The sequence below is a fragment of the Spinacia oleracea genome, chromosome 4, assembly GCF_020520425.1.
Source record: "Spinacia oleracea cultivar Varoflay chromosome 4, BTI_SOV_V1, whole genome shotgun sequence".
In the NCBI taxonomy this organism is placed as follows: domain Eukaryota; kingdom Viridiplantae; phylum Streptophyta; class Magnoliopsida; order Caryophyllales; family Amaranthaceae; genus Spinacia; species Spinacia oleracea.
In genome coordinates, this window is record NC_079490.1 from 20,108,558 (window position 1) to 20,134,793 (window position 26,236).

At 37.8% G+C, this 26,236-nt stretch overlaps 3 protein-coding genes across 3 annotated transcripts; 1 reads left to right on the forward strand and 2 right to left on the reverse strand.

Moving 5' to 3' along the window:
• The first annotated feature begins 12,639 nt into the window (after positions 1–12,639).
• LOC110777813 (uncharacterized) lies at positions 12,640–16,692 on the forward strand. The gene is made up of 4 exons (XM_056841450.1): positions 12,640–13,333; positions 13,419–15,252; positions 15,347–15,419; positions 15,499–16,692. The coding sequence occupies exons 1-4, from the start codon at positions 12,640–12,642 to the stop codon at positions 16,690–16,692; spliced, it is 3,795 nt and encodes a 1,264-aa protein (XP_056697428.1).
• A 1,792-nt stretch (positions 16,693–18,484) lies between these two features.
• Positions 18,485–21,662, reverse strand: LOC110777811 (putative B3 domain-containing protein Os03g0621600). Its single transcript, XM_021982402.2, has 5 exons — positions 21,504–21,662; positions 21,268–21,398; positions 19,876–20,269; positions 19,705–19,802; positions 18,485–18,931 (listed from the first exon to the last, which is right to left on the reverse strand). The coding sequence occupies exons 2-5, from the start codon at positions 21,376–21,378 to the stop codon at positions 18,611–18,613; spliced, it is 924 nt and encodes a 307-aa protein (XP_021838094.2). The 5' UTR covers positions 21,379–21,398; positions 21,504–21,662; the 3' UTR covers positions 18,485–18,610.
• Positions 21,663–24,451: 2,789 nt separating this feature from the next.
• On the reverse strand, positions 24,452–24,949 carry LOC130471379 (NAC domain-containing protein 78-like). Its single transcript, XM_056841451.1, has one exon. The coding sequence runs from the start codon at positions 24,947–24,949 to the stop codon at positions 24,452–24,454; it is 498 nt and encodes a 165-aa protein (XP_056697429.1).
• Positions 24,950–26,236: the final 1,287 nt, after the last annotated feature.

Sequence of the window (26,236 nt, forward strand, 5' to 3'; positions counted from 1 at the left end):
AACACCACAATGGAACGGTGTGTCGGAACGGAGGAACAGAACCTTGCTAGACATGGTCAGGTCAATGATGGGTCAGGCCAAACTTCCATTAGAATTTTGGGGACATGCACTAAATACAGTTGCACTCACTATAAATAGAGCTCCGTCTAAAGCTGTCGAAAAGACTCCATATGAATTATGGTTTGGAAAGCCTCCAAATGTGTCTTTTCTTAAGATTTGGGGATGTGAAGTATACGTCAAACGATTAATTTCAGACAAACTTCATCCAAAATCAGACAAATGTATCCTTGTGGGCTATCCAAAGGAAACAAAGGGGTATTACTTCTACAATACATCTGAGAACAAGGTGTTTGTTGCTCGAGATGGTGACTTTTTGGAGAAAGATCACATTTCCAAAATAACAAGTGGGAGAAAAGTAGACCTCGAAGAAATTCGAGTCGAACAACAAACTCTAGAGAATTCTCAAGATGACATTCAGGATGAAACTCAGAGATCTTTAGAAGAATCTGGTGAGAATCATGGTCAAACTAGAAATGTTACCCCGCGTAGATCCCAAAGATATAGATCTCAACCGGAAAGGTACTTAGGTATTTTGACGAACGAGAGCTATGACGTTCTATTACTTGAAAGTGATGAACCTGCGACTTACAAACAAGCTATGACGAGCCCTAGCTCCAAGCAATGGCAAGAAGCCATGCAATCTGAATTAGACTCCATGTCTGATAATATTTCCGATTCCGATAATATTTCCGATTCTGACAATATTTCCGTTTCCGGCAATATTTCCGATTCCGGCAATATTTCCATTTCTGATAATATTTTCCGATACGTACCATGTTTCCGTTTCCGGCAACATCTACGACTTGGATAATATTTATATTTCCGATACGATCCATATTTCCGTTTCCGGCAATATCATCGTTTCCGGAGCATTCATTTCTTGCCTGTGACGATCTCAGCTCCCACTGAAACCAAGATCCGTCGATTCCGAATATCCATAGATGGAGTATTTAATGCCATTAAATACTTGATCCGTTTACGTACTATTTGTGTGACCCTACGGGTTCAGTCAAGAGTAAGCTGTGGATTAATATCATTAATTCCACTTGAACTGAAGCGGCCTCTAGCTAGGCATTCAGCTCACTTGATCTCACTGAATTATTAACTTGTTAATTAATACTGAACCGCACTTATTAGACTTAACATAGAATGCATACTTGGACCAAGGGCATTATTTCCTTCAGTCTCCCACTTGTCCTTAGGGACAAGTGTGCATTTCCTAATTCCTTTGTCGCTCGATGCTTGCTCTTGAACATAAGGTAAGAGTTGTCATCCTTATTATGTGCAGAGGTGTTCCTCGGTTTCAGAGTTCAACTGATCAAATAAACAGATAATCATAGCCTATGATTCATCCGAGCACGGCCATGCATTTCACAGTTTCTAGCTCTCCGAGTGGCCTTGTACAACTTTTAAGCATCTCATCCCGATTTATGGGAGGACAATCCCAATCTTGCGATCTTGAGATTAGACTTCGTTTGATAGGTGATTACCTGAGCGTTGCCTTTATAGCCTCCTTTTACGGTGCGACGGTTGGTCAACGTCAAAGCAACCAGTTCTCAAACAAGTAATCTCAAATCACTCAGGTATTGAGGATTTAGTGTCTAATAATTTTAATGAAATTTACTTATGACATATTTTCATCTCTTACAGTAAAGTTTCATAGGTCTTGTCCGATACTAGTCTTCCCAAAATAAGTATCTATGCAAATGATTATGACATTGCCATGTCCACATAATTCAAGAAACAAAACTACTAGTCATCTTGCATTCTAATCGTCTAACGTTTTCTATGCGTCCAATTTTATAGAAAACTCCGACTAGGGACCATTTTCAACCTTTGACATTCAAGTTCACTTGATAGACATTTCTTAGTCACAGGACTGGTCCTGACAGTCTATCTTGAATATATCGTCAAATTGAAGGGACTTATCATTTAATAAACCACAAATTAAATGGAAAAATGAATTCTTTTCATTTGTTGTGAATGATTAACCAATAACGTTTTACAAAGATTTAAACTCTAAAACTTTTAAAACATTAAATAGGGATATCAAAGCCATTCTCCAATATGCTTGATTCCCGTAGCTGCAGTGTGCGAGTTGTGCTTCGCCTGCGGCAGAGGTTTAGTCAATGGATCTGATATGTTGTCATCAGCTCCAATCTTGTTTATCTCGACTTCTTTTCTTTCAACGAACTCTCGTAGAAGGTGAAATCTACGAACTACATGCTTGACTCTCTGGTGGTGTCTAGGCTCCTTTGCCTGTGCATTAGCTCCGTTATTATCACAATACAGGGCTATTGGTCCTTTAATGGAGGGGACTACACCAAGTTCACCTATGAACTTCCTTAGCCATATAGCTTCCTTTGCTGCTTCATGTGCAGCAATGTACTCCGCTTCAGTTGTAGAATCCGCAATGGTGCTTTGCTTAGCACTTTTCCAGCTTACTGCACCTCCGTTGAGGCAGAAGACAAACCCAGACTGTGATCTGAAATCATCTTTGTCGGTTTGGAAACTTGCGTCTGTATAGCCTTTAACAATTAATTCATCATCTCCACCATAGACCAGGAAGTCATCTTTGTGCCTTTTCAGGTACTTCAGAATATTCTTGGCAGCAGTCCAATGCGCCTCTCCTGGGTCTGACTGGTATCTGCTCGTAGCACTGAGTGCGTACGCAACATCCGGGCGTGTACATATCATAGCATACATTATTGAACCAATCAATGATGCATATGGAATCCCATTCATTCGTCTACGCTCATCAAGTGTTTTTGGGCACTGAGTCTTGCTTAGACTTATTCCATGAGACATGGGCAGGTAGCCTCGCTTGGAGTCTGCCATCTTGAACCTATCAAGCACCTTATTGATATAAGTGCTTTGACTAAGTCCAATCATCCTTTTAGATCTATCTCTGTAAATCTTGATGCCCAATATGTACTGTGCTTCTCCTAGATCTTTCATCGAAAAACATTTCCCAAGCCAAATCTTGACAAAGTTCAACATAGGAATGTCATTTCCGATAAGTAATATGTCGTTGACATATAATACTAGGAAAGCAATTTTGCTCCCACTGACCTTCTTGTATACACAAGATTCGTCTGCGTTCTTGATGAAACCAAAGTCACTGACCGCTTCATTAAAACGTATATTCCAGCTCCTGGATGCCTGCTTCAATCCGTAGAAACACAGTTTCTGTTAAAACGCCGTTTAAGAAAGAAGTTTTGACATCCATCTGCCATATTTCGTAATCGTAATATGCAGCGATTGCTAACATTATCCGAATAGACTTTAGCATTGCAACTGGTGAAAATGTTTCATCGTAATCCACACCGTGGACTTGCCTGTAAACTTTTGCAACCAATCTAGCTTTGAAAACTTCAAGTTTCCCATCCTTGTCCTTTTTCAGTTTGAAAACCCATTTGCTTCCAATGGCTTGGTAGCCATCTGGCAAATCGACCAAATCCCATACTTGGTTTTCAGACATGGAGTCTAATTCAGATTGCATGGCTTCTTGCCATTGCTTGGAGCTAGGGCTCGTCATAGCTTATTTGTAAGTCGCAGGTTCATCACTTACAAGTAATAGAACGTCATAGCTCTCGTTCGTCAAAATACCTAAGTACCTTTCCGGTTGAGATCTATATCTTTGCGATCTACGCGGGGTAACATTTCTAGATTGACCATGATTCTCACCAGATTCTTCTAAAGATCTCTGAGTTTCATCTTGAATGTCATCTTAAGCATTCTCTAGAGTTTGTTGTTCGACTCGAATTTCTTCGAGGTCTACTTTTCTCTCACTTGTCATTTTGGAAATGTGATCTTTCTCCAAAAAGACACCATCTCGAGAAACAAACACCTTGTTCTCAGATGTATTGTAGAAGTAATACCCCTTTGTTTCCTTTGGATAGCCCACAAGGATACATTTGTCAGATTTTGGATGAAGTTTGTCTGAAATTAATCGTTTGACGTATATTTCACATCCCCAAATCTTAAGAAAAGACACATTTGGAGACTTTCCAAACCATAATTCATATGGAGTCTTTTCGACAGCTTTAGACGGAGCTCTATTTATAGTGAGTGCAGCTGTATTTAGTGCATGTCCCCAAAATTCTAATGGAAGTTTGGCCTGACCCATCATTGACCTGACCATGTCTAGCAAGGTTCTGTTCCTCCGTTCCGACACACCGTTCCATTGTGGTGTTCCAGGAGGAGTCAATTCTGATAGAATTCCACATTCTTTCAGATGGTCATCAAATTCATAGCTCAGATATTCACCGCCTCTGTCAGACCGCAGTGCCTTAATCTTCTTGCCTAATTGATTCTCTACTTCACTCTCAAATTCCTTGAATTTGTCAAAGGATTCAGACTTATGCTTCATTAGGTAGACATAACCATATCTACTGAAGTCATCAGTGAAAGTGATAAAGTAGCTGAAACCACCTCTAGCATTTGTACTCATTGGTCCACATACATCTGTATGGATTAAACCCAATAGTTCATTTGCTCTTTCTCCAACTTTAGAGAAAGGTTGCTTTGTCATTTTGCCAAGTAAACATGATTCGCATTTACCATAATCCTCTAAGTCAAATGGTTCTAGAATTCCTTCCTTTTGAAGTCTTTCTAAGCGTTTCAAGTTTATATGGCATAATCGACAATGCCACAGATAGGTGAGATCTGAATCATCCTTTTTGGCCTTTTTGGTATTTATGTTATATACTTGTTTGTCGTGATCTAATAAATAAAGTCCATTGACTAATCTAGTAGATCCATAAAACATCTCTTTAAAATAAAACGAACAACTATTGTCTTTTATTAAAAAGGAAAATCCCTTAGCATCTAAGCAAGAAACTGAAATGATGTTTTTAGTAAGACTTGGAACATGGAAACACTCTTCCGGTTCCAAAACTAGCCCGGAGGGCAACGACAAATAATAAGTTCCTACAGCTAATGCAGCAATCCGTGCTCCATTTCCTACTCGTAGGTCGACTTCACCCTTGCTTAACTTTCTACTTCTTCTTAGTCCCTGTGGATTGGAACATAAGTGTGAGCCACAACCTGTATCTAATACCCAAGAAGTTGAATTAGCAAGTATACAGTCTATAACGAAAATACCTGAAGATGGAACGACTGTTCCGTTCTTCTGATCTTCCTTTAGCTTCAAGTAATCTCTCTTCCAATGCCCCTTCTTCTTGCAGTAGAAGCATTCGGATTCAGAAGTGGGTTGACTGACCTTCTTCTTTACAGATTTGGCGCCAGTTTGCTTAGTTGGGCTGGCCTTGTTGCCACCTTTCTTAGCATTCCTCTTCTTTCCAGATTTCTTGAACTTGCCCCCACGCACCATAAGCACATCCTGCTTATCACTTTTGAGCGTCTTTTCAGCGGTCTTCAGCATACCGTGAAGCTCAGTGAGCGTTTTGTCCAGACTATTCATACTGTAGTTCAGTTTGAACTGATCATACCCGCTATGAAGAGAATGGAGGATGGTGTCTATAGCCATTTCCTGAGAAAATTGCTGATCCAGCCGACTCATATTCTCAATGAGTCCAATCATTTTGAGAACATGTGGACTTACGGGCTCGCCTTTCTTAAGCTTGGTCTCAAGAATTTGCCTATGAGTCTCGAATCTTTCGACTCGAGCCAGATCTTGGAACATGTTCTTCAACTCACTGATGATTGTGAAAGCATCTGAGTTGATGAACGTTTTCTGCAGATCTGCACTCATGGTGGCGAGCATTAGACATTTCACATCCTTGTTGGCATCAATCCAACGATTGAGGGCTGCCTGAGTGACCCCGTCGCCTGCGGCTTCGGGCATCGCCTCTTCTAGGACATACTCCTTTTTTTCCTGCATAAGAACTATTTGCAAGTTCCTTTGCCAGTCAAGGAAGTTTTTCCCGTTCAACTTCTCCTTTTCGAGAATTGATCGAATGTTGAATGAATTGTTGTTTGCCATATTTAAAACTACAATTGAAAAGAATAAACAAATAAATAACCATTCACAGTTTCTCTTAATAAACTTAAATTCTAGCATACATGCATAATTTAATGTTCATTAAGCATTTTATTCAAGTTATGTGTTCCGGCAGGTGTGAATAAAATGATTCCAAGATCCTAAAATCATTGAAGAACTAAGCACAGTTTGTCGACTTAATCCTAAAACATCTTAGGTAAGCAAAAGCCTTTTGCTAATAGTCTAGAAACTATTCTTGGTTGATAGGTACGTCTAAGAACTTATTAGGTAAACCTATCGATTTTGCCACGACATAAAAGGACTCCTTACTTATATCGTTGAGTTTCACCAAAACTAACATGTACTCACAATTATTTGTGTACCTTGCCCCTTTAGGACCAATAAGTAACATCTCGCTGAGCGAAAACTATTACTAGATTGATGTAAAGGATATCCAAGCAAGTGTATATTTTGGCATGGCACCTTTTAACTCAATTTTTAAGTTTGGAACTTAAGGCTCTTACTATGTTGGTTAGATTTTATGTGAACTAAAATCCTTAATCATGCAACATAATCAAGCTTTGATCTCATGCATTTTAAGACATATTTAAAAGCAATAAATAACTTAAAACATGCATAAGATAAATGTGATCTAGTATGGCCCGACTTCATCTTGAAGCTTTAACTTCAAAGTCCGTCTTGAAAATCTCCGTGGGAGGCACCATTTTCTTCAAATAGGATAAGCTATAATTAAAACTAATTACAACTATTTGATGGTACGCAGACCATATTTGAATTGAAAAACAACTTTGGTACTTTAGACCAATTACATTCAAATTAATGGTACGCAGACCATATTTTCTATCCTATTTGGGCCATACTAGTCACTTCATAACCTGCAAAACAGTACATATACAATATATACCATTCACCCATTCATTATCATGAATGGCCCACATAGCTGGTTAGTAAAACACATTATGCATCACATAAACATTTGCAGCAATTAATCAAGGGCACCAATAATCTATAAATTATTCAGTCCTTATTAATTCTAATCAAGTTGTTTAAACCTTAAGGATTTGTAGACCTAATCAAGAGTTTATGACTAAAAAGGGCTCCCACTTAAACCAATAAATTCATATGCTTTACTAATTTTAAACATAAAAATGTATTTCTAGTCTAACCGGAAACATACAAATTTAATTAAAATTTAAAGCTCATATAAATTTATAATTGAATCCAAAAAGTTTAATTTAATTTCAGTCGTATTTAAATTAATTCATGATTTTAATTTTAGTAAAATAATTAGAATAAATAAAATTTATTATAATTACAATATTCAAAATTAAAATCCAAGAAATTAATTTAAATTATTAATTTTAAAATTAATTAAAATTACGTAAACTGAAAATTTCAAATTAAAATTTCAAAACGATCTAATCGCAACGCAACAATCCCACGCAACGCACACCCATGGGCCACACGCACACAGCCATCGCTGGCCATGTGCGCGCAGCCCATGCGCTGCGTCGCATCGCTGCTGCTCACCATCGCAAGGCATCACGCGAGCTGGTGCTCGCTGCGCGCGCCAGCGCTCGACGCAACAAGCATGCTGCCGCAGCCCATCGCTGGGCGCAGCGCTCGTCGCACGTCGCAACAAGCAAGCTGCTTGCCATCGCTGGGCGCAGCGCTCGTCGCATGTCGCAACAAGCACGCTGCACGCCATCGTTGGGCGCAGCGCTTGTCGCACGCACAATAGCGCTCGTTGCGCGCGAGCGATCGATGCTGGGCGTAGCACTCGTGGCACGCGAGCTTGCGCTCGCTGCGCGCGAGGCTCCGCACGCTTGCGCGAGGCAGTGCGCGCTGTGGAGCAGCTCGCTTGCTGCCCACACGCGACTGCTCGTGCCTTGCTCTCGCCCTCGCCCATTCGCCCATTGCACACAGCCCACGACACAAGGCAGGGCTGCTGCCTTGTGCTCGTGCACCATGGCCTTGCTCATTGCATTCGTACCGCATGGGCGACGAGCTCCCTTGCTCGTCGTCACATGCCCGCACTATACAGCACCCCTTAAGGGTAACACGTAGCGTCCATTGCTTTGTGCGTGCAAGTTATATGAGCGAATCGCATAAAAATTTAAAATTTATATTAAAAATTAATGACAGATTAATAAATAATATTAATTTCATAATTTTAGGGCGAAAAATCGAAAATTTATTATTTAATTGATTTCCGATTAACATGGATTCAAGTCTAGGTCATAAAAATTTAAAATTTAACATAAATTTACAATTTTTATGGTGGTTTTTAATCATAGGTATCTAATTAAATTATAACTAATTATGAAAATCAAATTAATTCTAAATTATTCCAATTTTCAACAAATTAATCATAATTACAAATTAGATTGCATAATTAACAAGGCTAGGCATTCAAACTTGTTAAACATATACAGTAGGTCAATCAAAAATTCAAGATTTATCAACAAGAATCGCAAATATTTAATTTAACATCTTAAATTTACGAAATTTTGCATTCCAAAAACTAAAACCTCCGAAAAGTCATAGTTAGGCTTCGAATTTGAGAATTATGGGTTCGGCCGAAAAACTGAGTGCGTACGCAAATTGCGTTTATTTAATTATACGTACGCAATTTTTCGGCAGTTTCTTCGTTACTCATCCAAATCGAGTGATTTTTGTGTCAATTTCGCATGTAAATGGCATTCTAAAATAAAACTGCGTACGTATAATTAAATAAACGCAATTTGCAATTAATTAACAATTACGAAATTAATCACCCCTTTTAATTCTTGCAAATTTGTAATATTTAACCATGTTCATGCAATTTAGATTATGAAAATAATAAGAGGCTCGTGATACCACTGTTAGGTTATGATACATATGACAATTCATAAATCATGCGGAAAAACCATAAAGCCAGGAAAGCATATTATTTACACATAATCATTTAGCATAGTTTAGATGCATACACTTTGTTGCGTGCCTTCCCTAGCTGCGCCCGAACCGAACAAGAACAAGTCTTTAGGACTCCAAGTGTCGTCCCTCTGTAGATAGTCCACAGCACGTCCGGATCCGCCTTAAGCTTGACCAACTAGGATCGCCCTTAAGGTACTTAGAATTTTCGGCTAGCATAGGCAATTGTATGACTGAATTTTTGCTCTCAAAAATCACTTTGAATACTTGAATACTCTATACAAAATAATGACCCTAGGCCTTTATTTATAGAGGTATGGAAAGGGAATCGTTATCCTATTAGGATACGAATTAATTAAACTAGAATCCTAATAGAATTCTTTATTTAATTAATTCATCCTTTTAGGTTTAGGAATTTATCATATGTCGAAACCTGATAGCTTTAGGATTCGTATAGCACACAAACACACACACGCACGCACAGCAGCCCACGAGGGGCGCCATGCGCGCGCGCAGCCGCGAGCTCGCAGCCCATTGCCACGAGGCCCACACGCTGCCGCAGCGTTGGCGCGCGCTGGGCCTGCCTTGCGGTGGGCCTGGCGCAGCCTTGGCTGGTGCGTTGTGGCGCGCTGGCTTGCTGGGCGATGGCCCGGCTTCGTGCTGGGCCTTCGTCTGGCAGGCCTCGTCCGATGCTAATTCGTACGATACGCTTCCGATTAATTTCCCGATTCCGGAATTCATTTCCGATACGAACAATATTTAATATTTTCGATTCCGGAATTAATTTCCGTTTCGAACAAATATTTAATATTTCCGTTTCCGGAATTATTTTACGATTCCGATAATATTTCCGATTCTGACAATATTTCCGTTTCCGGCAATATTTCCGATTCCGGCAATATTTCCATTTCCGATACGTACCATGTTTCCGTTTCCGGCAACATCTACGACTTGGATAATATTTATATTTCCGATACGATCCATATTTCCGTTTCCGGCAATATCATCGTTTCCGGAGCATTCATTTCTTGCCTGTGACGATCTCAGCTCCCACTGAAACCAAGATCCGTCGATTCCGAATATCCATAGATGGAGTATTTAATGCCATTAAATACTTGATCCGTTTACGTACTATTTGTGTGACCCTACGGGTTCAGTCAAGAGTAAGCTGTGGATTAATATCATTAATTCCACTTGAACTGAAGCGGCCTCTAGCTAGGCATTCAGCTCACTTGATCTCACTGAATTATTAACTTGTTAATTAATACTGAACCGCACTTATTAGACTTAACATAGAATGCATACTTGGACCAAGGGCATTATTTCCTTCACATCAGCGCCCAGCGTAGGGCGTGAGAAATTCTGGCGCCCAGCCAGGGGCGTTGAAAATGCGTCCCTGGCTGGTTCTCGTTTTCTGTTTGCGTCTACTTTTGTTTATGCGACTTCGATTTTGTGTGCTTGCCTAATAACGTCTTTTACGCGTCGTGCAGCGTTTGTGGGATTCGTTACAGGCCATCCCGAGCGTCGCTTATTTTTGTGGCGATCGTTCGGGTTTGCGGAACACGTATTTCGGTATAACTCTTTGGCAAATTGGTTTATGAATGTTTGGGCAATTTTTTTTAGGTCGTTGGTTTGCTAACATTGTTTGTCACACAATCACATATTTCGCTACACATTACTAACATTACATCATGAAGCAATAATAATATGTCATGTAGTTTATGATAGGCTTCTATGGGTAGTTTTTGCGCCTGGCTTGGTACCGCTTCTTTCGCAGATCCAACACATGCCTCGGTCTAGGTAGTGCCTTCAACAGACGAATTTCGCCCAAGAGGCCAATCACGATGTACGCCAAGGGGGCATGCACCAATGAGAGGGACCTAATGGGCGAACGATTGGGTTTGGGACGGGTGTACTACTAGCAAAAGTGCCGAGTGGACAACATTCGAAGCGTATGCACCCCCCCGGTTGGCTATGGGTATCCTTAGTCCCAACTCCCGAGATGAAACACCAAGGGAGCCAAGATTCGTTATGCGGTTCTGTCCGTTCACATTAATATGCTGATTTTCAGGTCGTCCCAACTTGATGGGGAAATAAACGCGGGGTAGGATCGTTTCACCCTTCGGCTATTTTGATTACCTACGAGCACGAGTATTTCCTTCACTATCCCCAGTGGATTCGCCACTGTGAGGGGGTCGAAAAAGCACGAGGCTAATGCGTGACCTTGTCCCTCGTGGGTGTGAAGTTTCTTTTTGTCAAATCAAGTGTAATTGGATTTCCCGTGAGTTTACACCCAATTGACTAGTAATATAGGAGTCGCCATTCAGTTTTTAACGACAATGAGAAAAACTGACAAAACCCGGTTATCATGACATAAAGGGAGTGCAATTATGTTTGACCAAGACGGCCGTAGGTTCCCTTGTGATCCCTGGTGTGGGGATCTCTCAACATACACCCGCAAGGTAGAGGATTGAGGGTTCGGGGGACTGTAACTACCAAGAGAAGTACTCGCTCTTCGATAACTCCAGAGGCAGGATATCCTTACTAGCTCAGCATAAATAATTGAAGGGACATGTGTTAACTATTAAACTAATCTGAGTTGATTTTAACAATATGCAACATATAGTACTAGATCGAGCGCGATTATCTGATTTAGATTGTATTAAGGGACCTAGCATGATAATCCAATTTCCCAAAAATATCATATTTATTAGGCGTGATAGAACAATCAGATTTAGTTAGTTTAACAGTTCATAAAAAGGGCGAGGAAAGCAATTAAATCATAGAAAATGGACACGTTACGACGCACCCTTGAGAGGTGCGTCACGGTTCTCAGAAAACTAACCACTTTGACTTTGCTATTTCTCCTTTTATTTAACGAATCTCAAGTTATGGGACAGGATACGTTCTGTTCGATTTATGGATCGATTGCGACAGAACGCGTGATCAGTTTTTGCAGCGTGAGGCTTAGGCTTAAGGGTTTTAGAGTCAATACTCAGAATAATAATTGTGGGTTTCTCTTTTCACGTCGAACTTAGGGCCCTATTTATAGAAAAGAGTTCGTGGAAAGATAGAATTGTAGAACTCTAATCCACGAGGAATTAGGAAAGAACACGCCCCAGGTATTTTCAGCGCCCATGTCTGGGCGCCAAAGAATTCGGCGCCCAGAACCAGGCGTTGAAAATAGGGTCTGGGCTGTTTTCTTAGTCTGATTCGGATTCCTAAATTCCGGAGTGTTTGAGACTTAATTGAGTCTTTTAGTGCGTATTAACCTTATGACGGAATGCGTCTGGGCCCGTTACGAACTCTAGGCTCGTTAGGATTTTAATTATTACGTAACTCTTACTTTCGAATCATATTAGGAATAGGATTCTCTCGCAATTTCTATCTCATTTAGGATTTATGTTTGAGTGCAACACCTAATTCTGACATGTTTCTATCTTTTATGACTTGCCACTTTTAACAACTACCCATCACGGCAGTTACTATTTTTAGCAGGTTTCCATAAATAGCAGGTTTCGATAAATAGCAGGTTTCGGGTGAAATGAAAAGGGGTGATCGAGATTCGTTATTTTATAGGAGATGCGTTGTCAAGTGGAGATTTATGCTCTCATCATCGAACCTTCCCTTTCGGGAATGGGGACAAAAGTAGGTGTCTACAGTTAGTGAAGAAGGGTGTATTCCTAGTTCGATTTCTCACAATGGACATGAGGGACAATGTGACCTCTGGTCATTATTTTTTTGATAATAAGCCTATGGTTGTGAAACCATGGACTGTGGACATGGACATGGAGAAGGAGGATCTCAAATCTGTTCCTATTTGGATTCAGTTAAGACTGAATTTCAAATACTGCGGTGAAAAGTCCATGTTCAAAATTGTGAGTCAACTAGGTACACCAATCAAGAGGGACTCTGCTACTGTGAGTAGAGATAAACTCCAGTTTGCTAGGGTTTTGGTTGATATGCCTATTTCTAAATCTTTACCTGATCAAATATCTTTCATGAATGAACACAATGAATTGATTCAGGTTCCTGTTACTTATGAATGGAGGCCAACTGTTTGTACTAACTGCAAGCAAGTTGGTCATCTGACTAGTGATTGTAGGCATGCTAAGCCTAAGAAAATATGGGTGCAGAAGAAACAACAGCCAATGATTCCACAACCAGCAGTGATTGTACCTGAACCAGATGTAGATCAGGAGGGTTTCCAAAGAACTCTTAGGCCAATAAGGGTCAGACCTACTAGTCTAGCTCCTGTTTCAGTTGCCAACCACTTTCAGAGTTTGGATGAAGATGCACACAGTGTCTGTAGTACTGCAGGTTTGGATAGAGGTGATGATCTAGAGGATGTCAGCACTGGAAGAGGGAACTCTTCCAAATCATATGGATATAATTGTAGCTTGGAATGTTAGGGGTGTCAACTTGACTCAGAAGCAAGATACTGTGAGGCATTTTCTTCATAGGTATCATGTGGGTTTAGTTGGACTCCTAGAGCATAAGGTTAAGCTGGCCAATTTAGGGAAGCTTTACCAAAGGATTTTCTCAAACTGGTGCTTTACCAGTAATGCTAGTTACCATAAAGGAGGGAGAATAATTGTTGCCTGGAATCCTGGAAGTTTCTCTGTGAACATTCAGGCTGTTACCAGTCAGCTCATTCATTGTTTTGTTCAACCAGTGACTGGTAATTCTGGTTTTTTCTGCACTTTCATTTATGCTTTTAATGATAGTCATAGCAGGCTAGAATTGTGGAAGGATTTGAAAACTCTGAATACTCAAGAGCCTTGGATCTTGTGTGGAGACTTTAATTGTGTTATGAATATGGAAGAAAGGATAGGTTCTATTGTCAGACACACTGAAATTGTTGACATGTGTGAGTGTATGCAGCACTGTGAAATGGAAGATATTAAAACTGTAGGCAACTTTTACACTTGGAATAATAAACAGCAAGGTGCATCCAGAGTGTTTTCTAAGCTAGATAGGGTGATGGCAAATCCTAAATGGCAAAGTATCTATGGTTCTGCTGAGGTGTGTTTTATGACTGAGGGTTGTTTTGATCACTCCCCTGGTTTGTTGACAGTCTATCCCAGGAACTCAGGAGGGAAAAAGCCCTTCAAATACTTTACTATGTGGAAAACTGCTTCTCAATTTAGGAGTATGATTCAAACTCAATGGGATAGTCAAGTGCAGGGTAGTAAGATGTATTGTGTGGTCCATAAGCTGAAAAGGGTGAAAATTGCACTTAAGGAATTGAACAAGGGTGGTTTTAATGATATTCAAGCTGCTGATTTTCGGGCATACAATGCCATGCTAGAAGCACAGAATGCTATGCATCAACATACAGATGATATTTCTTTGGCTGATGCAGAATTACATGCAGTTCAGGAGTACAAGATCAAACATCAAGCTTATGTGGATTTTTTGAGACAAAAGTCTAAAGCTGTTTGGATTAAAGATGGTGATGAGAACACTGCTCTTTTTCACCAAAGCATCAAGGCTAGGAACAGTCAGAATCAAGTTTACAGTATTTTTGATATGAATGGAGATTGGAAGGACAACCCTGCTGATGTGTCACAAGCCTTTTTGGACTATTACACTACATTATTGGGTACCACTCATTCTAATAGGAAGTCTGTGTTGAGCCATGTGGTTCAAACAGGTCCTTTGGTTACTGAAGCTCACAAAGCTATTCTTACTGCCCCTTATACTGCTGATGAAGTGAAAGAAGCCCTTTTTTCAATTCCTGGAAGAAAGGCACCAGGTCCAGATGGGTTTGGAACTTACTTTTATAAGGATACTTGGAACATAGTTGGAGATGAAGTTACAGCTGCTGTTCTTGATATTCTGCAACATGGCAAATTACTGAAAGAGCTCAATCACACAGTCATAACTCTCATTCCCAAGACCAAGTGTCCCAAGAATGTGAGTGAATTCAGACCTATCTCCTGTTGCAACACCTTGTATAAATGTGTTACCAAGGTTTTGTGTGGTAGACTTAGACAAGTCTTACCAGATCTCATTCTGGAAAATCAAGGGGGGTTTGTTCATGGCAGATACATTGTCCATAATATCATGGTGGTTCAAGATTTATTAAAGCATTATGGCAGAAAAGGGGCTAAGCCAGGTTGCATGATGAAAATTGATTTGCAAAAGGCTTATGATACTGTAGATTGGGAGTTTTTACAGGAAATGATGAACCAGTTAGGCTTTCCAGGTGATTTTGTGGATCTTGTCATGGAATGTGTGACCACTCCAAAATTCTCCTTAATGTTAAATGGCACAATGCATGGTTTCTTCAAGTCTAAAAGAGGATTAAGGTAGGGAGATCCTATCTCTCCTCTCCTGTTTGTTCTATGTATGGAATATCTTTCGAGAATCCTCCACAAAATGAGTGAACATCATCTATTTCAGTTCCATCCTAGATGCCAAGTTATTAAACTCACCCATTTGTGCTTTGCTGATGATCTCATTATGTGTATCAAAGGTGATTTTCCATCTGTCTATCTCATGCTGCAAGCTTTTAAGCTTTTTTTTCTGATTCTACTGGTCTTCTTGCAAACAAGCACAAATCTGCTATCTACTGCTGTGGTATGCCTGAGAGAGATTGTGCTAGAATTGTGAGTGTTTCTGGTTTCACCAGAAGCAATTTGCCTTTTAAATATCTAGGGGTGCCAATCTGTTCTAAGAGAATCTCTGCAGCTCAGTGTGATGTTTTAGTTGATAGGATGATTTCTAGAATTAAAATATGGAGTTCTAGGAACTTGTCTTACACAGCTAGAGTGCAGCTCATAAATTCAGTTTTGCTTAGCCTTCACATGTATTGGGCACAAATTTTCATTCTACCCAAGCAGGTGTTGCAGAATGTTAACAAAGTGTGCAGAGCATTTCTATGGAGTGGACAGGCTTACAGCAATAAGCCAAGCAACATCTCCTGGGATAGATCTTGTTGTGACAAGAAATATGGGGGTCTGGGTTTCAGAGATGTATTCAAATGGAACATAGCCAGTATGGGAAAGTATGTCTGGGCTATTGCTTCTAAACAAGATAATGTGTGGATTAAGTGGATTAATGCAGTGTATGTAAAGGATGGGGATTGGTGGACTTTTCAGCCTAAAGCTTCTGCTAGCTGGTATTGGAAAAGGATCTGTGCTACAAAAGAGATGCTCAAATTAGTGTATACTCAGGCAGAGTTTGTTGCTATCACTCACTATTCTGTGAAGGGTGTTTATGAGAAGATCATTGGTGTAAAACCTCTGATTCATTGGGACTGTATGGTGTGGAATAGGTTAAACATTCCCAAACATAGATTCATCTGTTGGTTAGCTGTGCAGGAAAGGCTCCAAACCACTGCAAAACTGGCAAGAATTGGAATTTCCAACTCTGCAACCTGTCTTCTCTGTGGTCAGTATGATGAGGAATACTCTCATCTGTTCTTTAATTGTCCTTACAGTAGCAGATGTATTATGGCACTTAAAGTTTGGTTGAATTTATCTGCTTTATCCTGTACTCTAATCCAGCTTCTGAGAGTGACAAGTCATAGTAGATTGACAAAATTCAGGAAGCAAGTTGTCTATGCAGCCTTGGAAGCAGCAGTGTACTTCATTTGGCATAGTAGAAACAGCAGTTTCTGGAATGCTTCTGTCCCAACTGTGCAGCATGTGGTGAGTAAGATCAAGCAATCTGTAAAGGAGAGAATCTTGTATGTAATGCCTAAGAAAGTAAGTAGGAAGGATAGCTTATGGTTTATGAGCTTGTAATGGCTTAGTTTTTTCTAGTTCTTTGGTGAAGGAGTCCAACCTAGTTGGTTTGTTTCCCATTGAGCTAGTGTAAGTTGTAATTTGTTTGAGCATTAATATATTCCCTTACTTGCCTAGTAAAAAAAAAAGTATGATTTCACCCAAAAATTTATATAAGGTTATTTTTAGTAAATTTTGAACTATAAAAAATCATTTTTTGCAAATTTGCAAGTAAATTTTAATATGAGGCAACTAGAAAAAAGAGAGATGGAATACGTATTGAAGCACAATCCTAGGCTTTACTCCTTTACCCAAGTAATCCAACTATCTAACATAGGTACTGAAGTACTGAACTACTGGGAAGTTGTCTAAAACATTGGAAATAAAATAATTGCACGTACCAAAGAAGACATCTAATTAAATTGCCTATCAACCTTCAGTCCTTCATCTTCATTTATGGGATAGTACATTTGGTACGAAGTAGTTCCATAGTTATAGATATTATTCCTACTCCACCTCTTCTTGGCCACTGCGACTCTGACTCTGTTAGCGCCATAATTTGGGTAACTTCATTTTTTTTCTTTACGCGTACCCTTTTGTAGAGGAAGTCAAAATCACAGCTTTTATGTTTTTGAAAAAAACAGCAAAAAAAATCAATGAAATGATACATGTTTTAATCGAAATTGTACTCTATTTTTTATGAAATGGTACTCTTTTAATGAAATGATACATGTGTTTTATCGAAATGGTACTCTGTTTAACGAAATGATACTTTTTTTTTTTAATAAAATGGTACATGTTTGGCGTTGTGATGTGTTTGCTCACGCATCACAGCATGCCGCCTCACCGAGCTCCCCCTTTGTATCCTTTTAGATGCTACTCTATATGTTTAGTGGTGAATTCAGAAATTTTATATAGTTTCATTGTTTAAAAAATTAATTAAAATAAATATTTTATTAAAATAAAATTAATTCTATTATATAAGTGAAAATCTGAGGTTATTTAAGTAAATCTACTTCTAGTGTCCCCTTGAATTAGTAAAATAGCTTTCACACTTATAGAATAGATAATATAATGACAACATACCTAATAGGAAAAGGCTAAAGAAGCATTTTAATCAATCTAGCCCCTTAAATAAATTTTTACCATTTTAATTAATCTGTTTATATGTGTTCGGCTCTATCTAACTTATATGTTTCTTATATTCGCACGCATCGCATTTATATTACATCTTTTACTCCGTACATGTTATTTCATGTTTAAATGTAATAACACAAATATATTTTTTTTATGTTCGCATGCATTGCGTGCATAAAGCATAAAAGACTAGTACAAATATAACTAAAGTACCCCATTTCATCCACCACTAGACACTAGTTAGGTTTGAAACTTTGAACCCTTTTAAAGAATTTCGTACACACATTAATACATTATTAACGTTGGGCACGGCCCAACCCGTCATGTTTTTGGGCACGAATTCCCGATCCTGACCCAACACAACGAATGAGGGGAGGGTCACGATCTGCACAACAAAAAATTTGGGCCTGCCGAGGCACTAGCCCACTCAACCTTTAACGAAAAATAATGGGTTGTATTTTGTGAATTCTAGCTTGACACGCCCAAATTTCTATGACTCAAAAGGTACAGAGCCCACGGGCTCAGCCCATTGGGTGGCCCGGCTTGTCGTTAAACCCTGTTAGAAACAATCAAACAATGGATGAAATTTCTTATAGAAGAAGACAACCATTGTCTTGCCAATTCCCATAAAGAAACCAACAGAAAAAAAAACCATAATATTGAACGTCAGGTCCAGTGCAGATAGAAACCGGTTTCATAACTTTTATTCCAAGCGTTCTATAAAAGTGCCTTTCACACCTAACAGTATGCTTATGTTCGGGTACATGGCATATGTGCATCAGTATACATATACATGATACATTCAACTGTTTCTAGGCCTCAGAGTTATCTTCTTGCGTTTTCGAGTAGTTACTGTCTTTCTAGGGAGAATTTTCAACAGCTCGATCTCTTTGATCTTTCTCCCTTCACCAACACTAATCTCAAACTCATACTCATCTCCCTTGACCAATTTGTTCTTCAACTTAAATTCTTTCCACCCAGAAGTGATCAGAACACGGTCACGCCCCCCCAAGATCTTCACTGTCTGCGAAATCCCTCTTCGGTACTTCAGAAGTACCATTTCTGGTCTTTTTATTTCCGGTCGTTCTATTTTATACTTTCTGAAGATACTTGAAGGAATGTGCTGCCCATAAAAATAACTTACAAATTAGATTTCAAGTACTACTGATGTTTACAGTCCTCTGACAAGTGACAATGAGTTTTTATCAGATATATATACTCTGTACTCCAAAAGCAGTACATTGTAAATCTTCGGAGTTCGGACCATGCACCTTAATTTCTTTGAAGATAAACTTAAGGGATCGAGAGTGTTACATTTGGTAAAAAAAAAGAGCAAAGAGCAATGCCTAGAGAAAAATACAGCGAATGAGTACACATGTGAATGCAAAGGGAAGTTAATTCCTAAACACTTCTTAGCACTGTAATTTCCTAAATGTATACAGTTATACTTTCTCCGGCGAAAGGGGGTTAAACTCTAACCGACAGTTCAACCAAACATTAACAAAACCCACTAAAAGCTTAAACAAGACTCACCCCTCACGAACAACAGTTATTTTTTAAAAGACGTGTAGGAACACGAAATTTGGACCATATTTAACTCCTGAAGTTGATAACTATCCCTCCTTATCTCCAATTTGGGATAACACAATTACACAAATATACGTGCAAACGCGTATACTGCAAGCCTCAACAAGAGGAGGGGGGAGGGAGAAGTGGAACAAATTCTATTTCCTGATTATTTCAGTTTTAGTTATCGGTTTTTACTATCATATCTTCTTGAACCATTTGACTCAGAGCATAAGTGTGTCATATTTAGTGTAGTCATGTAGCGAGTCAATAATGTACAAATGAAAAGAAATAGGCAGGATAATACCAGAACAGATAAAGAAAAATTACCAATTCATACATCTTTCCCTTATGAACTCTTGTAAATCGTATCTTATTTGATTCCACGGTTCTTTCTGGAACATCCTTTGTCACTGCTTCATGCAAATCTGCGAACAGATGCATCATATCATAGATGTTCAAGTATGAAAAAGGTTGGATAAGCTTATTCAAAGAACTAACCTTGAGACAATCTTTCATTATTCGTGCTACTTCTTTCTAAATGTGTCTTTTCACAGGCACCAGTTTCATGGCTGTATATTTGATCTGAATTTGGCTCCTGCTTCACCTTCACATGAGGCTGTTCATTGGTGACCACAGGTTCATCGTCCTTCACACAACCATTGATACTGAATATTTTGACAGTAAACATAGAATTGCCTTTGTATGTAAAGATCAAGAACTCTCCTCGTGCTAATGAATTACCAATCACAAAGTCTTCCCATCCCTTTTTTATAAGTAACTTGCATTCAGCTTTTTCCAACTCCACATTCCAAACTTCTCCCTTCAAGTTTTTTAAGATGACTTCCATTGGAATCTTCCCCATGAAGTTCTTTATAAAATCAGGAGGTATTACCTGCAAGATGAACCGTAAAGAGATCATCCTTTCATTACCCAATACTACATCGGTATATCCACAAAGTAATTAGGTTAATCTTCATTAAGAAGTTGATTAAGCTTGAAACCACATCAACTCAATTTTTTTTTGTAAGGTCCAAGTCCAGTTATGAAGTAACTTATCTCAAGTTGTGCTGCAAGTTCACTTCCCTAGCTCACAAAGAAGGTAAAGAGAGTACAAGGCTCTTAGATATATTTTCATGGTGAAAGTTGAAGTATGCACTAGAAATAAGCAACCAAGATAAGGGTTCAAGCGCGGTTCCAACTTCTTAGCTTATAGTTCGTCTGAAATCCTAATCTCGACAGAGCATAATGGCTAAACCGCAAAGATCAAGTTCATTCTAGCTACCCTGATCACCACATTTTAACAAAACAATTCTCACTTGTTAAGTACTTAAGTTGTAATATAAGCAAGATGTAGATTTTTGTCATTGGCCAATTAACCTGATAAATTTTGTTATTCTCAACTCCCAACAACCAATATTTTCCACAAATAATCAACATTTGCGAAACACCAAATTCATTATAACTACATAATTACCCAAAAATACCTCCTTACTAATCCAGTAATCTCCAAATAACCCATCTTATCACAGTGATTAGTGATCTAAACCACATAAAATTTTTACTTTACCGCGTAACCCAGCTAGAATTATCCACTGGAGTCACCATTAAAACTATTAAAAGGTGTAATGTAGTAACTATTGATAACACATTTCTCTATCTTTCTTAGCCCTTGTTCCAACAAACAAACCGCCTACTAGAAAAACAAGTTTTGTTTAGCATTTCATACTCAATTAACATCTAATAGCTTGAATTCAAACTGTTTTCACAACCAGGAATAAACGTTTCTTTTACTCTGATCCACAATCTCAAACACCCGCATGCATTGAATAAGGCAAAATCAATTCCAGCTGGTATTATAATTTGTGCAACATACATTGATAAAAAGATTACCAATTGCTTAGAATTGTGTTCTGGCAGATAAACCTTGAAAAATTCAGGAGGAAGTTGTGAGGCAGAGTACTTAAACGGTCTTCCTCTTCTTCTTTTTACCGGCCTCGCCATTCTTAATTTCTTCCAAATTTCTGTCAAAATAAAATTGGCCAGTTCAGAAGGAATAAAAGATGGATTAATTTAAAATCAACAGTAAAACCCCAAATGAAATCAAGAAAAAAAAAAGTTGAACATACCTGGAAGAAAGAAATGACTGGAAATGAAAGATAGATCATCAGATCATTAAGAAAATGTCATGCATCAGACAGATGATGGAATTTTTTTTATTTTTTTTTAGAGATTTTAGCATTATAAAGTAAAATATGCGAGCATAATGGGGTAACATATCAAAGATTTGGTGTGTATGATTTCTTTCCTTTTTTGATTGGAAAGTTCCCACAAAAACTTATTTTGCTTATAATTTACTCTCTCTCCCTATTTGTTGGCCCCACAAATACTCTACTCTATTCCGCGTCGAGGCGGATATCGGGCATGCAACAACAAACACATATCAACTAAAAGACAAACAGCTAAAAGACAAAAAAGGAAGTACCATTCATGTAAAAAAAGTACCATTCTAATACCATTCTGTAAAAAAAAGTACCATTTGTGTTTAGAAAAGTACCATTTAATTTTTTTTTTGTCCTTTTTCCTATTTTGTCTTATGTTCTGATATGTATTTGGACACACATATCAGATATGTGTTTTTACTTCCTCCTATTTGTTTGCCCTTAGATAAAAAGGTGTTTTTATTAAGAGTTGAAGCAAAATTTTACAACAAAATGGGAGTAATATTTATACAAGTGGGGGAATAAAAAAAAGGGGGGGAAATAGTGATGAGTGGGGGCTATTACAATATAAGGAAATTGAGCAATTTTTAAGGGACAAATTAAAATAGAATACGAGGCAAATAGATAGGGACAAAGGGAGTAATAGCTTCAAAATTATCTTTATACTTTTCGTTTTTGTTAGTTTAATAATATTTTTTACATTGCGTTTTATACTATTTTTTGATATAAAAATTTACTATTTTTTTTTACCCCATAACATTTACTCCGTATAATTTTTCACTCGCTTTCTCTTACTCCCTATTTAATTAAAATATACGGTTTAGTTTTAGAATGGTGAGTTAAATTTATTAAAATAAGATGAAACTGGGTATTATATTATTATTTATTGTAATAAATTGATAGTGGATGGATTATTTATTAAATTAAAAAGAATATGTGAGTAATGTGGGGACCACAAGGAGAGAGAAATATTCATATAATTGGAAGTATATATCTTTTAATTAAATACGGCCGATTATGAGAATGTATCTTTTAATAAATACGGAGGGAGTATTTTTTTTTTCTTTTTTCTTACACCAACCCACCTTTTTATACATATTTCTTATTTATCCATATTTTATTATACTTACCCACATTTGAACACATTCTCCTTTTTTATCTTAATATTTGTGCAAACAATAATTGTAAAGATCGTTATGAAATGGAGGTAGTAATTGAGAAGGAAATGGAAGGATACAAAAATCTCGAGGAAAGGGCGCATAATTCTCCCAAAGACATCGTTTGTTAGGCGGTAATTCTGATAATGTGCAGAAAACCCACAGTTAGACCAAGTCTAACTCCACTCAGCTTACCCTGATATCTTATTGGATATCTTAATCTTAGTCACTGCCTAATCACTCCCTCATGTACAACTCAGCTTGAAAATTTTGAAGGCTGGTTTGAAATTTGAAATTTGAAATTCAAAACCTGTTTCTTTTTTTTTTCCTTTATTTTTTTGTTAATTTTTTTCGATGTTTCCAAAGTACATTTGAAAACTGAATCTGAGTAACTCAGTTTTATGGTTGATTGAAATTTCGTAGACTTTCATTTATCAATCTGTTTTAACGGTGAATTAGATTTGCTCCAACTTTACATTTATTAATCGGTTGAAATGGGTTAATCAGATTTGCTGTCGATTGAACCGAAGTTCTTAAGAATCTCTGGCGATGGAACCGATGTGTGGCCACAACAGGTGGTAAGAAGTTGAAGTTCGATGAATTCGCTGATTACAAGTGAAACCCGTTTTCGATTCACTTATTTTTTCATTGATCTGGAAAATGAATTGTTGATCTGCAAGGAACTTTTGTAAATGTAATTAATAATAAATAAAAAAAATCTGTAAAAAAATTTATTAATTTTTAATAAACGAAAAAAAAAGGTTGGGGGTAGCAGAGGAATGTGTGAATGCACGTTTATTATGCTCAATGCCTGATTCGAACCCATGACCATATTGAAATCAATGCTCTATGCGTATGCTGTAACCAGTGGAACGTGAGGCCTAAGCCAGCGTTAGTTTTGCGCTAAAATTGTATATGAAGGATATGTATTAGTTGTTAGATACAGGGAATATTAATTCAAATATATTATTATCTAATGAAATTTATTATAAATAGAACCAAGAGGGTCAATGTAATAATTTCTTCCATTTCTCATAAAAATGTGTTTGATTACATATAAACTTAGGGTATAAGACAAACATTTCATATACAAGATGAAGGTACGAAAGCAAATTACAAGTGAACTAATAGCACATAAGTAGTATATACGTTAATTAAAAACAAAAGGGGATAATATTATACATTAGGCTATAGTATTCTACACTAGTTTTATTAAGCCTCAAAAGTAGATTACGTTATTATATTAGGCTTCTAAGCCTCAAAAGGTTGGTGACATCCAAATAAAGAACATGTTTTTTGTCATCCAAACCAAAATACGCATCAAGGTAGTATAGTTATACCCTTAACTATTAGTTATATTTGGGAATAAAATGTACTCCGTATATATTTAAAGGATATCATTCCGTTTGAATTAAAGAAATGTCGCCATCTTTATAATAAGATACACACATAATAATATTAAATTTAATATTTAATAAGTACTCGTACAAGTAAGTTACATTGGTACGAACCTTAGAATAGGGAAAATATATTAGACTAGGTTTGTCGCATCAAAAGGTGGCCTAAAGCCATATAGTTTTTACTAAAAGTCGCACAACATAGAGTACTATCCGTATTCTAGGTACCGTCTATAATACAACAAAAGAACCGAACCACGATGTTAAGCGTGGTAAACCTACAAAATAAATGTGACGTTAATTAGCATTGGTTCGGTTTTAGACAAAAGACACAATTGTTAGATAAGAGGAAATTAGGGGGGTTCCCTAATATTGTGAGAAGATCCTCAACAACAAATCGAAATGTTCTCCTTCTTCTGTGAAATCGTGTTGAATGTAGTACGTTGTCATCCTCATCTTCTGATCTCCACTCTTCCTCCAAGTAGGGTGCCCCGCGGTCATCCCTAACCCTTGGTCCTATCCCACTTTTCATGAATAATTTGTTAATGACGTGAGAGTTCTGAACAACTCCTTTTGCAGCTAGTTTCTCGTCATGAAGCATGTATTCATGCATGACCCAATCTGTCCTTTCTGTGCCATGTATCTTAAATACTAAAGTCTTGATAGTCCCTACTATTCGGGAATTATAACGGACCTTCTTATCGTCACTTAAAATCCTCCAACTCCCCAAAGGTGTACTTCTACTTGCTTTGTCCCCCTTTTGGTACTTTCTATTTCGTGGGCTAATGAAGTACCACATCCTTTCCCTATTCCTTAAAGCAGACGGTTGGGGGAGATCCCATGGTGCATATTTTTAAACGTCCACCTCGGCAATAACAGGATTAGGATCAACCTTACCAGTAACTTTCCTCCTAAGGAAATGCATGAGTAATTCCGTACCAGATGGAGCGAATCGAAAACCCGGTTTGTTATAGAATTTTCGATACTGGAAAACAACAAATGTACATTAGTGTTAGTTAAGATCAAAATGTGTGAGGTCTATATATTTGAACACCATATTGCTGTGTATTATTTGTGATCATATTTATTGATACACATAAAATGTACGTATGGATTTAATTTGATTTTAGTATTTTGTGCCTCTTAAAATTGTGTAAATCGTTGTATAATTTAGTAATTATCTACCGATCGAAAATCTTTTATTGTAATTTATTGTCCAATTAATATCTAAGCGGAATGAAGGCTTCAAATTGTGTCAAAGTGTTTGCATGCAAACTATTACTTCACATTTACTAGTCCCTTGATCACCTAATCAACTACCAATTACCAATTATATCATCAAACCATGGAACCTGTTCATCGTTAAATTTAATCGCCCACAATCCACAAATAATTACACCCCTAATTCGAATCCCCCACCCCCACCCACACCAAACACACACACGCACCCAAATACTAAACAATCAATTGAAGTGAAGGAATTTTAGGAACATAATTTCGAAACACAAACACACAAGCTGAGTGGATAATTCATCCTGATTTTGAAATCACTTAACCCTAATTAACAAATTGAGCACAATTATATCATCAAAACACGAATTTGCTAGCATCAAAACACATATATAGTAGTGCACTATCTATCCCTAATTTCATAATTTAATTTAAATCTAATTACCACACATCACAAATAACCTAAAAAATAGTGAAATTTCATAAGAATAAAAACATAATTGCGGAAATCAAAGAGACTACCTCAATTGTGTTGCAGATGACGAGGACTTCCCTTTTCCTTTCAGCTCGTGTTCCATGATTCCTTGTCGATAGTTGAAGGGTTGTTTGTGTTTTCAGCTTCTCCTTGAGGTAGTGTGAAAGAGAAGAGAGAAGTGGAGTGGATTTAGGCTTAGGCTAGTGATTTATAGGGGAAGAGTGTGGTCATTTCTCTGTTTCACTACTTCTGAAATGTAGGCTAGGAGAATCTTTCTTGCACACTCTACTTGTAGGGACAAGGCTAGTAGAGTGTGTAAGATAGTGTGATTTCAATTAAATGATGACTTTTGGACTTCCCCTAAAAAAATACATATATAAT

What these genes read in the sequence shown, in the direction of transcription:
- LOC130471379 (XM_056841451.1), bottom strand. Translation starts at nt 24,949, where the DNA reads ATGTGGTACTTCATTAGCCCACGAAATAGAAAGTACCAAAAGGGGGAC.
- LOC110777813 (XM_056841450.1), top strand. Translation starts at nt 12,640, where the DNA reads ATGGACATGAGGGACAATGTGACCTCTGGTCATTATTTTTTTGATAAT. An exon ending in AAGTCTAAAAGAGGATTAAG is followed by an intron (nt 15,253 to 15,346) that starts GTAGGGAGATCC and finishes CATCTATTTCAG; the next exon opens with TTCCATCCTAGATGCCAAGT. An exon ending in TCTCATTATGTGTATCAAAG is followed by an intron (nt 15,420 to 15,498) that starts GTGATTTTCCAT and finishes CTTGCAAACAAG; the next exon opens with CACAAATCTGCTATCTACTG.
- LOC110777811 (XM_021982402.2), bottom strand. Translation starts at nt 21,378, where the DNA reads ATGGCGAGGCCGGTAAAAAGAAGAAGAGGAAGACCGTTTAAGTACTCT. An exon ending in AACACAATTCTAAGCAATTG is followed by an intron (nt 20,270 to 21,267) that starts GTAATCTTTTTA and finishes TTCATCTTGCAG; the next exon opens with GTAATACCTCCTGATTTTAT. An exon ending in TAATGAAAGATTGTCTCAAG is followed by an intron (nt 19,803 to 19,875) that starts GTTAGTTCTTTG and finishes ATCTGTTCGCAG; the next exon opens with ATTTGCATGAAGCAGTGACA.